Here is a 12,679-nt window from a genome sequence, read left to right as displayed (position 1 = left end):
TAGAGTCCGTCTCGTTGATGCACCATTCAACAGCTTAAAGAAATATTCGAGTGATGTATATTTTCCATTTAGTTCGGGATTCTGTCTGAAGATCGATGCTGTCGTGTCTAGTTGAAAGAGAGTGTCAGATACAAAGCCTTCAGACTGTCTGGGTATATACACGAGATGCATTCTATCAGAGGCGACTGTAGTGGTTCTGTGCTTTTTATACAGTGATGTTGTGTTCTCCTGTAGGTGTGGTCTCCATGCTTGTATATAGTGATGTTATGTTCTCCTGTAGGTGTGGTCTCCATGCTTGTATACAGTGATGTTGTGTTCTCCTGTAGGGGTGGTCTCCATGCTTGTATACAGTGATGTTGTGTTCTCCTGTAGGTGTGGTCTCCATGCTTGTATACAGTGATGTTATGTTCTCCTGTAGGGGTGGTCTCCGTGCTTGTATACAGTGATGTTGTGTTCTCCTGTAGGTGTGGTCTCCATGCTTGTATACAGTGATGTTGTGTTCTCCTGTAGGTGTGGTCTCCATGCTTGTATACAGTGATGTTGTGTTCTCCTGTAGGTGTGGTCTCGTGCGTGCTTGTATATAGTGATGTTATGTTCTCCTGTAGGGTGGTCTCCATGCTTTGTATACAGTGATGTTATGTTCTCCTGTAGGGTGGTTCCTGTGCTTGTATACAGTACTGTACATGCTTGATACAGTGATGCTGTGTTCTCCTGTAGGTGTGGCTCTGTGCTTGTATACAGTGATGTTGTGTTCTCCTGTAGGTGTGGTCTCCATGCTTGTATACAGTGATGTTGTGTTCTCCTGTAGGTGTGGTCTCCGTGCTTGTATATAGTGATGTTATGTTCTCCTGTAGGGGTGGTCTCCATGCTTGTATACAGTGATGTTGTGTTCTCCTGTAGGGGTGGTCTCCGTGCTTGTATACAGTGATGTTGTGTTCTCCTGTAGGTGTGGTCTCCATGCTTGTATACAGTGATGTTGTCTCTGTATGCTGTATACAGTGATCTCCTGTAGGTGTGGTCTCCATGCTTGTATACAGTGATGTTGTGTTCTCCTGTAGGTGGTCTCCATGCTTGTATACAGTGATGTTGTGTTCTCCTGTAGGGGTGGTCTCCGTGCTTGTATACAGTGATGTTATGTTCTCCTGTAGGTGTGGTCTCCATGCTTGTATACAGTGATACAGTGATGTTGTGTTCTCCTGTAGGTGTGGTCTCCATGCTTGTATACAGTGATGTTGTGTTCTCCTGTAGGGGTGGCCCCGTGCTGTATGGTGTGATGTTGTGTTCCCAGGTGTGGTCTCCATGCTTGTATACAGTGATGTTGTGTTCTCCTGTAGGGGTGGTCTCCGTGCTTGTATATAGTGATGTTATGTTCTCCTGGAGGTGTGGTCTCCATGCTTGTATACAGTGATGTTGTGTTCTCCTGTAGGTGTGGTCTCCGTGCTTGTATACAGTGATGTTATGTTCTCCTGTAGGTGTGGTCTCCATGCTTGTATACAGTGATGTTGTGTTCTCCTGTAGGTGTGGTCTCCATGCTTGTATACAGTGATGTTGTGTTCTCCTGTAGGGGTGGTCTCCATGCTTGTATACAGTGATGCTGTGTTCTCCTGTAGGTGTGGTCTCCATGCTTGTATACAGTGATGTTGTGTTCTCCTGTAGGGGTGGTCTCCATGCTTGTATACAGTGATGTTGTGTTCTCCTGTAGGTGTGGTCTCCATGCTTGTATACAGTGATGTTATGTTCTCCTGTAGGGGTGGTCTCCATGCTTGTATACAGTGATGTTGTGTTCTCCTGTAGGTGTGTGCTTGTATACTCCATGCTTGTATACAGTGATGTTGTGTTCTCCTGTAGGTGTGGTCTCCATGCTGTATATACAGTGATGTTGTGTTCTCCTTGTAGGTGTGGTCTCCGTGCTTGTATATAGTGATGTTATGCAATAGGCTGAGAACAATAGAGAGAGAGAGAAAGAGAGAGAGAGAGAGAGAGAGAGAGAGAGAGAGAGAGAGAGAGAGAGAGAGAGAGAGAGAGAGAGAGAGAGAGAGAGAGACACTATTGCCTTAATGGAGGAACCGGGATGGTCCAACTCCACCGAATAAAAAGGAAACTAATTGCAATTGCCTTTTCACAAGTTTAATGAGTTTACGTAATGGAGGCGAGAAAACTGATATATATATATTTTTTTTATAGCAAGATCACTTCGTTTCTCTCCCTCTTGTTTCGTGTCAATAAAAGAAAAGAGAGATTGAAACTTTACGAACTGATTACGTTTGACTTCCATCTTACGCAGAGAGAGAGAGAGAGAGAGAGAGAGAGAGAGAGAGAGAGAGAGAGAGAGAGAGAGAGAGAGATATGACGTGTCTGAGAGCAATATATAACGTAAATAAAATGAAGAAAATAATAAAAAGAGAAATACCAAAAAATTAAAAATAAGAGGAAGTGAAATATAATATAAGAGATAAGAATAGAGTTTTCTAAAGTGATATCAAGATTTTAAGAGAAAGTAAATGTGATGTTGATAATAATATTTATTAGTGCAGAGGTAGATGGTATGAGGAAGAGGGGTAGAGCAAGATAGAGATGAGAGAATGAAGTAAAGGAAGTAGAAGTAATGATGGGGGTAGAGGATGATGGGGTGGAGGATGAGGGGTGGAGGATGAGGGGTAGAGGATGAGGGGGTTGGAGGATGCAGGGGTGGAGGGATGATGGGGGTAGAGGATGATGGGGTCGAGGATGAGGGGGGGTGGAGGATGAGGGAGGATAACTAGGTAGCATCAGTGTGTGAATGAGTGGACAACATGACGTCGAGTATATTTTTATATGAAGGGCGTGGTGATGGTGATGGTGATGGGTGATGGTGATGGGTGATGGTGATGGGTGATGGGTGATGGGTGATGGTGATGGATGGTGATGGGTGATGGTGATGGGTGATGGTGATGGGTGATGGTGATGGGTGATGGTGTATTGTGAAGCATCAGAAAGGGTGTTAACCAGAGATAGCTTTGTGGTTTCCTTGTGGGTAAAGGAGTATCACAGCAGGACACATCATTTATAGCATTAAGTCAACTGAATAACAAAAGCAGTGAATTAATAGTGTGTGTTATGATTTGGATTTCAGTCACCTGCCCTCTAGCGGGGAAAAAAAGTTTGAAAGAATAAAACGAAAAATACGAGTATAATTAAGAATATCATTAAGAGAATTATACCAAGAGAAATAATATAATACTATAATATTTTACTCACTTTAAAGCCAAGAATTACTTTAGGTAGAGATTAAGTTCACGTACACGGACAGTACTTGTGGTTCTCTCGGGGGTAATTTCCTTTTTTGGGGGGTAGGGGGGGGGGGGTGTGGCAGGGCTTTACGGTGTCTGCAGTGCGGCACACGACTTATTCCACAGCCTTGCCCACCCCACACATGACCGCTTACGACACCAACCAGTGTACAGTACTTCATAGCTCTCGTGTGGAGGAGCTGTCTTAAGTCTTACCGAGTACTGTACGAACCAGAGACAAGGGGTAAGCTTTATTTTATACAGTCAGGGGGAGGCGAGGTGAACTAGGTGATTCAGAGGCGAGGTGAACTAGGTGATTCAGAGGCGAGGTGAACTAGGTGATTCAAGCGTGTTTGTGAAGATAAAGCATAAAGCCGAAACAATCCTACACTATACAGTATATTCTCGTGTGGTGTTGGCGTGTGTTGTGCTGCTGACTATAAACATATTCACTATGGTAGGCTGCCCACTATTATATTACAATCATTAAGACAAGAGACAAACACAGGTCATCCTCCAACACTCTCCTCTCGGACTCATTCTCAAGGTCAACCTATTATCCCCATCCTCCCACCCACCCACTCACACCCTGCAGCACCCACCATCTGCAGCGGCCGCCCACTGTGATACACGCCCGGGTCTTCGTGCTGGAGAGTGAATCCTGTGCTCCTCCAGGCCATCAACCCCTGAAGCCCTCCGCTAATCATGGACGATTTTAACTTCTCTGTGGCCGCTGGTGTGTGATGTTCAGTGTGATTATAATAACAAGGTGGAGGCATTTATGGTCTTCTGTGAATAATAGCAAGAATTTAGACTTTGTGACTGTAATGGACGTATTTATGTGTGTGTGTGTGTGTGTGTGTGTGTGATGAAACTAAAGTGAAAATAAAAAAATAAGCACCTCACCCGCCACAACTATAAGCACCACCCACCCAGCACCAACGGTACTGGAATAGATTCATTTATTAACACTATTGACCACTACCACCGCTCAACAGACAGCCCCATAACACGCGTACACAGACATGCGTGACAATACGCCATGCCTACACACATAAGTACACACAACATACCACGCTGGGTAATAAATAACGCACACAGTACACCGGAATGTTTTTCTCTACACTGGTTCCCCAACACTACCCTGCCGTCTGTCATGAAATATGTTATTATTATTATTATTATTATTATTATTATTATTATTATTATTATTATTATTATTATTATTATTATGTTTTTGCCTTATTTTTTAAATCTTTCTTTTCTTTATTCCAATATCTACAATAACATTAAATTTCTCCCCTTTGGTCCTGGTTACTGTGAAATTTAGTGTTTTTTTTCTTTATACAACCTAAATAACTATGTATGTCTTTCATTACGGCTCCTGATAGATTTTTTAGGAAACCATATATACACACACACACACACACACACACGCACACACACACACACACACACACACACACCTTCTGGTCTACATTAACCATATATTTTAACCAATAAGAGTAAAAAAACAAACAAAAAAACACCTCACTCGCCAATGTTTACTTAAAATTGGTTTGTTTGGGTAAATTGACAGAGGTCGGTTATCAACCAAACTCAATAATTACAACTTTTCACTTTATAATTATCCATTGGCCATCTTAAACGCCATTCTATACATAAATTGCTAGCCTCTTAAAAATACATAGATTAAAAATTCTCATTACTTTCTTACTGTTATTCAGGTTAACACTTGTGAGGGAGAGTTACTGTAATTATTGTCAGTGTGTTTACTTGGAATGTGATTTAGGAAAGTATCATTATAATCTTCCCCATCAACCACGGCCTATAACACTAATGTCTTTATTCTTTTAGTGTTCCGTTGATAATTAGGTCTACATACATACATACAAAACAGTGTTGTTCTCTGGTCGGCATAAGTGCGAGGTAGAGAGTGGAGGTGTTAACTAGTGAGGCAGTTTAATACCTCAGGCTTACCCAAACTCTTTTCCTTCTCTCTCTCTCTCTCTCTCTCTCTCTCTCTCTCTCTCTCTCTCTCTCTCTCTGTTTGTGTATCTATTTTTCCCTTTATCTTATCTCTCCTTTTCTTTTTTTTAAACTACTTGTACAGGGAAGAAGCACACAGCTGTAAAGAGAGAGAGAGAGAGACGTGGGGAGAGAGAAAGGAGGAGAGAGAGAGAAGAGGGGGTAGAGAGATACATGCGAAGAAAGATAAAGAGAGAGACAGACGAAAGGGAGAGAGATGAGATGAGAGACAGACGGTGAGAGAGAGATACACCACCTTACTCTCACCAGGTGGCAGCACTCACCAACTCCTCCTTACCCTAACAAGTGACACAATAATAACTGCCATGGGAGTATATTTGCTTCTCTATTCCTCTCCTTGCTTAAAATATAACAAAGGGTGGAGAACTACATGATAGGAACGACAACTAAAAAAGCTTAACATGATAGAAAGGACAACTAAAAAACGCCCAACACGATAGAAACAGCAGGATATAAAGAAGAGGCGAAGGATACAGTCTGTTGATGTTAGAATGAGTCGCTGTGACCTGAATATGAAGGACTATAGGTGTGGGTTACATGACCAAGGAAGGACTTGCGTAGGAGAGGAATTCCACTGCTGAGAGGAGCTGGGAGTGTAAGCTGAGAGGAGGAGAGTTTTAGGGAGGGTGTTGGTATGTGTGGCATTTCAGTAATGTATTCATGAGAGAAAAGGAGTATCGAATATAGTGTGTTAAGGGTTCACAGCTGAACGTATCTGAATTTAACCTAACCTAACCTAACATAACATAACCTAACATAACCTAACTTAACGTGACCTAATTTAACCTAACCTAACCTAACCTAATATGATGAAGAGAGACACGAACAAAACTTGGAGGATAAAATATAATCCAACATCACTGGGAGTATTTTCTTGTCAAGGTCGGTGTGTTGGTCCCAAGAGAAGCTGTCATGAGTTATGGTGAAATCTTTAGACGAGCCGAGATGAAGAGAGAGAGAGAGAGAGAGGAGCTATTAGGAGTGTTGTGGAAGACGTGGGAAGGGAGGCAATAAAAACTATCTTGCTTACATGACTTTTTTTTTAACTATTAAATGTTATATGGTTAGTACTGTGGTATATAGCTAGGGGCCAGGGTGGCTTGGTACTGTGTGTGTGTGTGTGTGTGTGTGTGTGTGTGTGTGTGTGTTAAGGCGGTGTTTTCCAACTTGATAATTGTTGATGTGTTTGTATTAGTTTCGTGTTATGATGTATACCTAGAAACTTCTCTGGTCGGGGTTACGTTTCCAGTGTTTGTTTGTGGAAATATTGCGTTGTGAAGCTTCCTGACCCGGCACGATGGAGAGGCAGCTTTTTTTTCGGGTGTGGGGGGAAAATTGGGGAATGAAAATAAACTGAATCCTTTTTATTTTTGCAGTTTTAGCGTTGATTGAGGCACAGTTAAATGCATCTGACATGATATTCCCAGGAGGCGATAAGTACAAGCATAGAAAGTCCATATCAATTCCATACACTAAAGAAAAAAAAGGTGTTGGATTAAGGTGGGAGGAAGGTTGTGGTGTAGAAGGGAGGTGAAGTGTACAGGACAGTTAGGGATTAGGGAAGGACCACGAAGGAGTGAGTCAATAGTTGTTCTTCCTTCACCATCAGTGGGAGAGAGAGGAACACGTGAACAGGGATAGAGACAAACATTACTATTTTTTACTGTTGAATTTCGTTGAAGAGAGAGTTAATAAAAGTGTGGTTGTCGGTCGTGTCTTGGGGGAGCGGTTTGAGGCAGAAAACAAAGGAGTGGAGTTCTTAGTGAGGAATAGTTGCACTTAGACCAAATCACCAACTGATGATAAAGAATGAGGCTGGCGTGGAGAAGGCAAGATCTGACACACACACACACACACACACACACACACACACACACACACACACACACACACTGGGATCCATCTTAAACACACCATACACTGGTTTGCTTCACGTCTACAACATTATCACCATCACCACAAATAAATAAATAAATAAATAAATAAATAAATAAATAATGTACAGTAACTAGGGAGAAAAAAGAGATGTACAGTACACCCCCATTCCCCCAAGGTGAACGTGTACATCCCCCCCCCACCTGGTGTACTGTACTTGGCATCTCATCACCTGGTTTTTGTACACCATCTTGAGTACTTCTCTCAATGGAGGTATAAACACGTGTACCCACTTATATATTTATCTGACATTCACTCTAGTTTTTACGTCTCGTGGCGATGTTTTAGACGGTGAAGCTTCCCATTAACTTGTGTTGGTGTTTATAGGGTTAGGTGTAGGATTAAATAGTATTCTGGTTAAGTTTAGTGGGTTTATGTCGTATTATGGCTATGTTTAGTGGGTTTATGTCGTATTATGGCTATGTTTAGTGGGTTTATGTCGTAATGTGGCTATGTTTAGTGGGTTTATGTCGTAATGTGGCTATGTTTAGTGGGTTTATGTCGTATTATGGCTATGTTTAGTGGGTTTATGTCGTAATGTGGCTATGTTTAGTGGGTTTATGTCGTTAGTGGGTTTATGTCGTATTATGGCTATGTTTAGTGGGTTTATGTCGTATTATGGCTATGTTTAGTGGGTTTATGTCGTATTATGGCTATGTTTAGTGGGTTTATGTCGTATTATGGCTATGTTTAGTGGGTTTATGTTATGGCTATGTTTAGTGGGTTTATGTGGCTATGTTTAGTGGGTTTATGTCGTATTATGGCTATGTTTAGTGGGTTTATGTCGCTATATTATTATGCTATGTTTAGTGGGTTTATGTCGTATTATGGCTATGTTTAGTGGGTTTATGTCGTATTGTGGCTATGTTTAGTGGGTTTATGTCGTATTATGGCTATGTTTAGTGGGTTTATGTCGTATTATGGCTATGTTTAGTGGGTTTATGTCGTATTATGGCGTGTTTGGTGGGTTTATTAGTATTATGGCTATGTTTAGTGGGTTTATGTCGTATTATGGCTATGTTTAGTGGGTTTATGTCGTATTGTGGCTATGTTTAGTGGGTTTATGTCGTATTATGGCTATGTTTAGTGGGTTTATGTCGTAATGTGGCTATGTTTAGTGGGTTTATGTCGTAATGTGGCTATGTTTAGTGGGTTTATGTCGTATTATGGCTATGTTTAGTGGGTTTATGTCGTATTATGGCTATGTTTAGTGGGTTTATGTCGTAATGTGGCTATGTTTAGTGGGTTTATGTCGTATTATGGCTATGTTTAGAAAGCAAAGAACAAATATTACCCTCGGTAATAGCTATATTTAGCAGGTAATGCGCCATGGTTACCTGCAGTAGTAGCTATATTTAGCAGTTAATGTTGCAAGATTTAACGGATTAAGCTGGATGATCACCTACTCAAGTAGCTAAATTTAACAGCAAAAAGACGGTTTAATTTGTGTTTTGAATACTATATCGGTCTGTGTTTATCATTTCACGTTTAAAAGTAAACAAACACTCATGTGTGTGTGTGTGTGTGTGTGTGTGTGTGTGTGTGTGTGGAGTCACAGGGAGGGGCGGGCATAATCAACGCTACAGTGGTCACGACGCCCAAAAATATAGAATTTTAGAGTTATTGGAAATGTTTTCGTCAAAATTAGTTAAGTGCATTTTTTTATATTTAATGACGCTTCAAAGTTTGTCAAAATATAAGTAAGTGTAGATATTTTCAACAAATAAATAATAACGTTTAATAGTTTTATAATCAATAACAGAAAATATCATTAATTTAAGGTATTTTCAAACTCACCTCAAAGTTTGTTATTAATACTTTTTGCATTAACACGAAAAACAAAGACGCACTAATATGCGCCGTTGTCAGACATGGTTCTCTGTTTCCTATGTCTCTTTCTGTACCTCTCTCTTTCTCTCTACCCCTCCCCTATCTCTCTATCTCTTCCTTCCCTCTTCCTATTTCTCTCTGCCCCCCTAACTCAAACTCATATATACTATGTACAGTCAGCCAAAGATGCACCGACCCCACCCTGGATCTAGTGCTCGCAATTTTACCTGGCAGTACTTGGTAAAGGACTACAACCACAGCTGCCACAAGATTCTCACAAAACAAGACCACCACTTTGACAGCTATCGGCTTATACTAAACACTTAAACACTTAAACACTTAAACACTTTCCCTCTACCCCGAGACAGAGTGAAGTCATTACACACACCCATGAGCTTTGATGAAATTAAGGCCGTTAATCGTCAGGTGAAATAAGCTGGGGGAGCTAATCTTCAGGTAATCCGTTTAGCCGTTTTCATTATACTTTGAGAAAAATGTAATTACGTCATACATAACAAAAAGTCATTACAGTACATTGTTATAAAGTGTCTAACAATATGTTGTAATGACGTGATATTCCTCCACGATAACTTAGCTTCTACTGTAACTTTGGAACATTTATCTTCGCCAGGTCATTTAACAGCTAAAAAATTGTAGCTTTATTATAGTTTGTGGCTGAGAGAAGTTATAGCTTTTCATTATTTAGTGGCTGGTGAAAGTTTATAGCTTTGGATATTTTGAAGTTGGTGAGGTAAAAGTTTCAGGACATTTTGTAGTTGATAAGGTAAAGGTTACACGGTATATTTCAGCTGGTAAAGGTTTATAATTTCGCGACATTATTCACCTGCTAAAGTTTATCAACGTGACGGTTTTGGGTTCATAAATACATTAACCTTCACATTACATCCACGAGAACCACAATACAGCTACGAGAACCAAAATACAACAACGAGAACTACAATACAGTCACGAGAACTACAATACAGCAACGAGAACCACAATACAGCAACGAGAACCAAAATACAACAACGAGAACTACAATACAGTCACGAGAACTACAATACAGCAACGAGAACCACAATACAGCAACGAGAACCAAAATACAACAACGAGAACTACAATACAGTCACGAGAACTACAATACAGCAACGAGAACCAAAATACAACAACGAGAACTACAATACAGTCACGAGAACTACAATACAGCTACGAGAACCAAAATACAGCAACGAGAACCACTAGAGCAACGAGAACCAAAATACAACAACGAGAACTACATTACATCCACGAGAACCACAATACAGCAACGAGAACCAAAATACAGCAACGAGAACCACAATACAGCAATGAGAACCAAAATACAACAACGAGAACCACAATACAGTCACGAGAACCACAATACAGCAACGAGAACCACATTGTGAACCACGGAACACAAACAACAGTGGCGAGTCAGCTAGAGGCGTGAGTCAGGTCAGTTCTGAGAATCACTTCACCTGGTCTAGCGTGACGGTGAGGACTCCAGCTTGACTCTGAAGGTGGCGTGTGAGGGTACAGGTATTCCCTCCACCATTACTTACTGCCTAACTGAGGTGACAAGGTGTTGAGTTTTGGTTATTTAAGTTTTATCTGAGTTTTATTTGATATCCTGAGGTTTAGTTTTACGTTTTAGGATTTTCTGAGATTTAATTTATGTTTCAGGAGTTCCGAGATTTAATTTATGTTTTATGATGTTAATTCGAGGATATTTCATGGTTTACAACGGTCATTAAAACGGTACTGAGAGTAAAAACCATTTTACTGTTATTCCTTTTCGTTAAATGCAAAAAAAAAAGAAAAAAAGAGAAAACGCAATTGTGACGTCAGGACAAATCGTTTCAAGGTGCCATTTAACTGATACAAGTGGCCATGTTGTGACGTCAGCGCAAGGACGGGAAGGTCGATCCTCCCCCCCCCCGCTTCCTCCTCCTCCCGCCGTCCGTCACACTGTAAACAACATGGCCACTAACACACCAACTGAATCGGATCACATCAGTCGGCGGCTCAAAATGAAAATGCTGCACACGGAGGTTGAAAATCGTGGACACTGAACCAGAATCTGATGAGTTTTATTTTTAGAAACTCTCGATGAATGAGTCAAGTTATTACGATCCGCACCACCGCCTCCCTCCACCAAGTGATCAAAGCACTCCTCTGACATGCGTATATACAAGTTACAAACGACTATGTTGCTCTTGTGTGTTATACTGGACCGGACCTTTAGCGAGACAGTTGATTGTATTTTAGAAATCTATTAAATGTGAATGGAAACTGTGGAGTAGGTAGTAGGCAGCTACCAAACAGGGAGGTACTACCGCCTGGGAAGATATTGGAAGCTTACTATGTTGTCTAATGGTAGACCCTGCTGCCATATGGCATCACAAAAACTGTGACCGAGTCCCAAGTTGCTGATCTGACTTTCTTCCTCATTTACACACAATTGCAAGATCTCAATTGACACATGTATGGGTCTGTGTGTATAATGGGTCACTGTCCCCCAACATACATTCTATAGGTATAACACAAAACCTTGAGTGTCTCAGCTGCCAACAGCTGCGTGTTTTAGGCCGGGAGCTGCTCATGGCTGCAGGCACGGGCTAGGGTATAGGGTAGGGTAGGGTAGGGTAGGGTAGGGTAGGGTAGGGTAGGGTAGGGTAGAGTAGGGTAGGGTAGAGTAGGATTACAAATCCCACAGAGCTATTCAACACCACACAAACCACTCCTCTTTCACGATAACTCAACATATTTCCTATTTTTTTCCCATTCAGGTCTCGATGGTAATCTGTCTGAAAGGAAACCTTGCAGGGAAATATGTCTTAAGATATCCCATTTAATATTCACCGCCTCACCAACAGCCACTCACACCTAAACCTATGTGACAACCTTGATATATGAGACCTGTGAAATACAAGGCCCCGTAATACACCTCAACACCTGTAACGTGACCTGGATATTTGGTGAAATATTTAAATTATTCATATAGGAGTTGGGATTTAAGTTCTAATGGTATATAATTATGATATAAGAGGAAATATCTATGTATAAAACTATATACCGTATATATAAGGGAGACGTGATCAGAATAGAATGAATTATTATATATTATTATGAGTATTCGTGCAGGAGCCGAGGTGTTAATTGACTTATATGGGATGTAATGTAAAGGTAAGAGATTAATTATGATTCTAATTAATATGATGGTCATATGTTCTCTCAATATGAAGTAAATTAGTAGAAAATAAATCATATTTAAGAAATTAACTTTGACACCTAATTATTATAAATCAAAGCGACGAAGACTGAGATAAATTATGATAATCTATAATAAAGATCAGGTAATAATAATAATAATAATAATAATAATAATAATAATAATAATAATAATAATAATAATAATAATAATAATAGCAACAACAACTCCAACAACAACAACAACAACAACAGCAACAACTACTCCGACAACAACAACAACAACAACAACAACTCCGACAACAACAACAACAACAACTAACTCCAACAACTCCAACAACAACAACAACAACAACAGCAACAACAAC

General features: G+C 40.5%; 1 protein-coding gene across 1 annotated transcript; it reads right to left on the bottom strand.

Moving 5' to 3' along the window:
- Positions 1-402: 402 nt before the first annotated feature.
- LOC121874187 lies at positions 403-1,761 on the bottom strand. Its single transcript, XM_042378186.1, has one exon. It carries the CDS (start codon positions 1,759-1,761, stop codon positions 403-405), a length of 1,359 nt encoding a protein of 452 aa, XP_042234120.1.
- Positions 1,762-12,679: the final 10,918 nt, after the last annotated feature.

This window comes from Homarus americanus, unplaced genomic scaffold (assembly GCF_018991925.1).
Source record: "Homarus americanus isolate GMGI-L3 unplaced genomic scaffold, GMGI_Hamer_2.0 scaffold49667, whole genome shotgun sequence".
In the NCBI taxonomy this organism is placed as follows: Eukaryota; Metazoa; Arthropoda; class Malacostraca; order Decapoda; family Nephropidae; genus Homarus; species Homarus americanus.
The sequence above is the reverse complement of the archived record's forward strand: the minus strand, read 5'-3'. Positions and strand labels throughout refer to the sequence as shown.

Bases quoted from the DNA above. Each gene is read 5' to 3' on its own strand.
- LOC121874187 (XM_042378186.1), bottom strand. From the start codon at position 1,761: ATGGAGACCACCCCTACAGGAGAACATAACATCACTGTATACAAGCAT.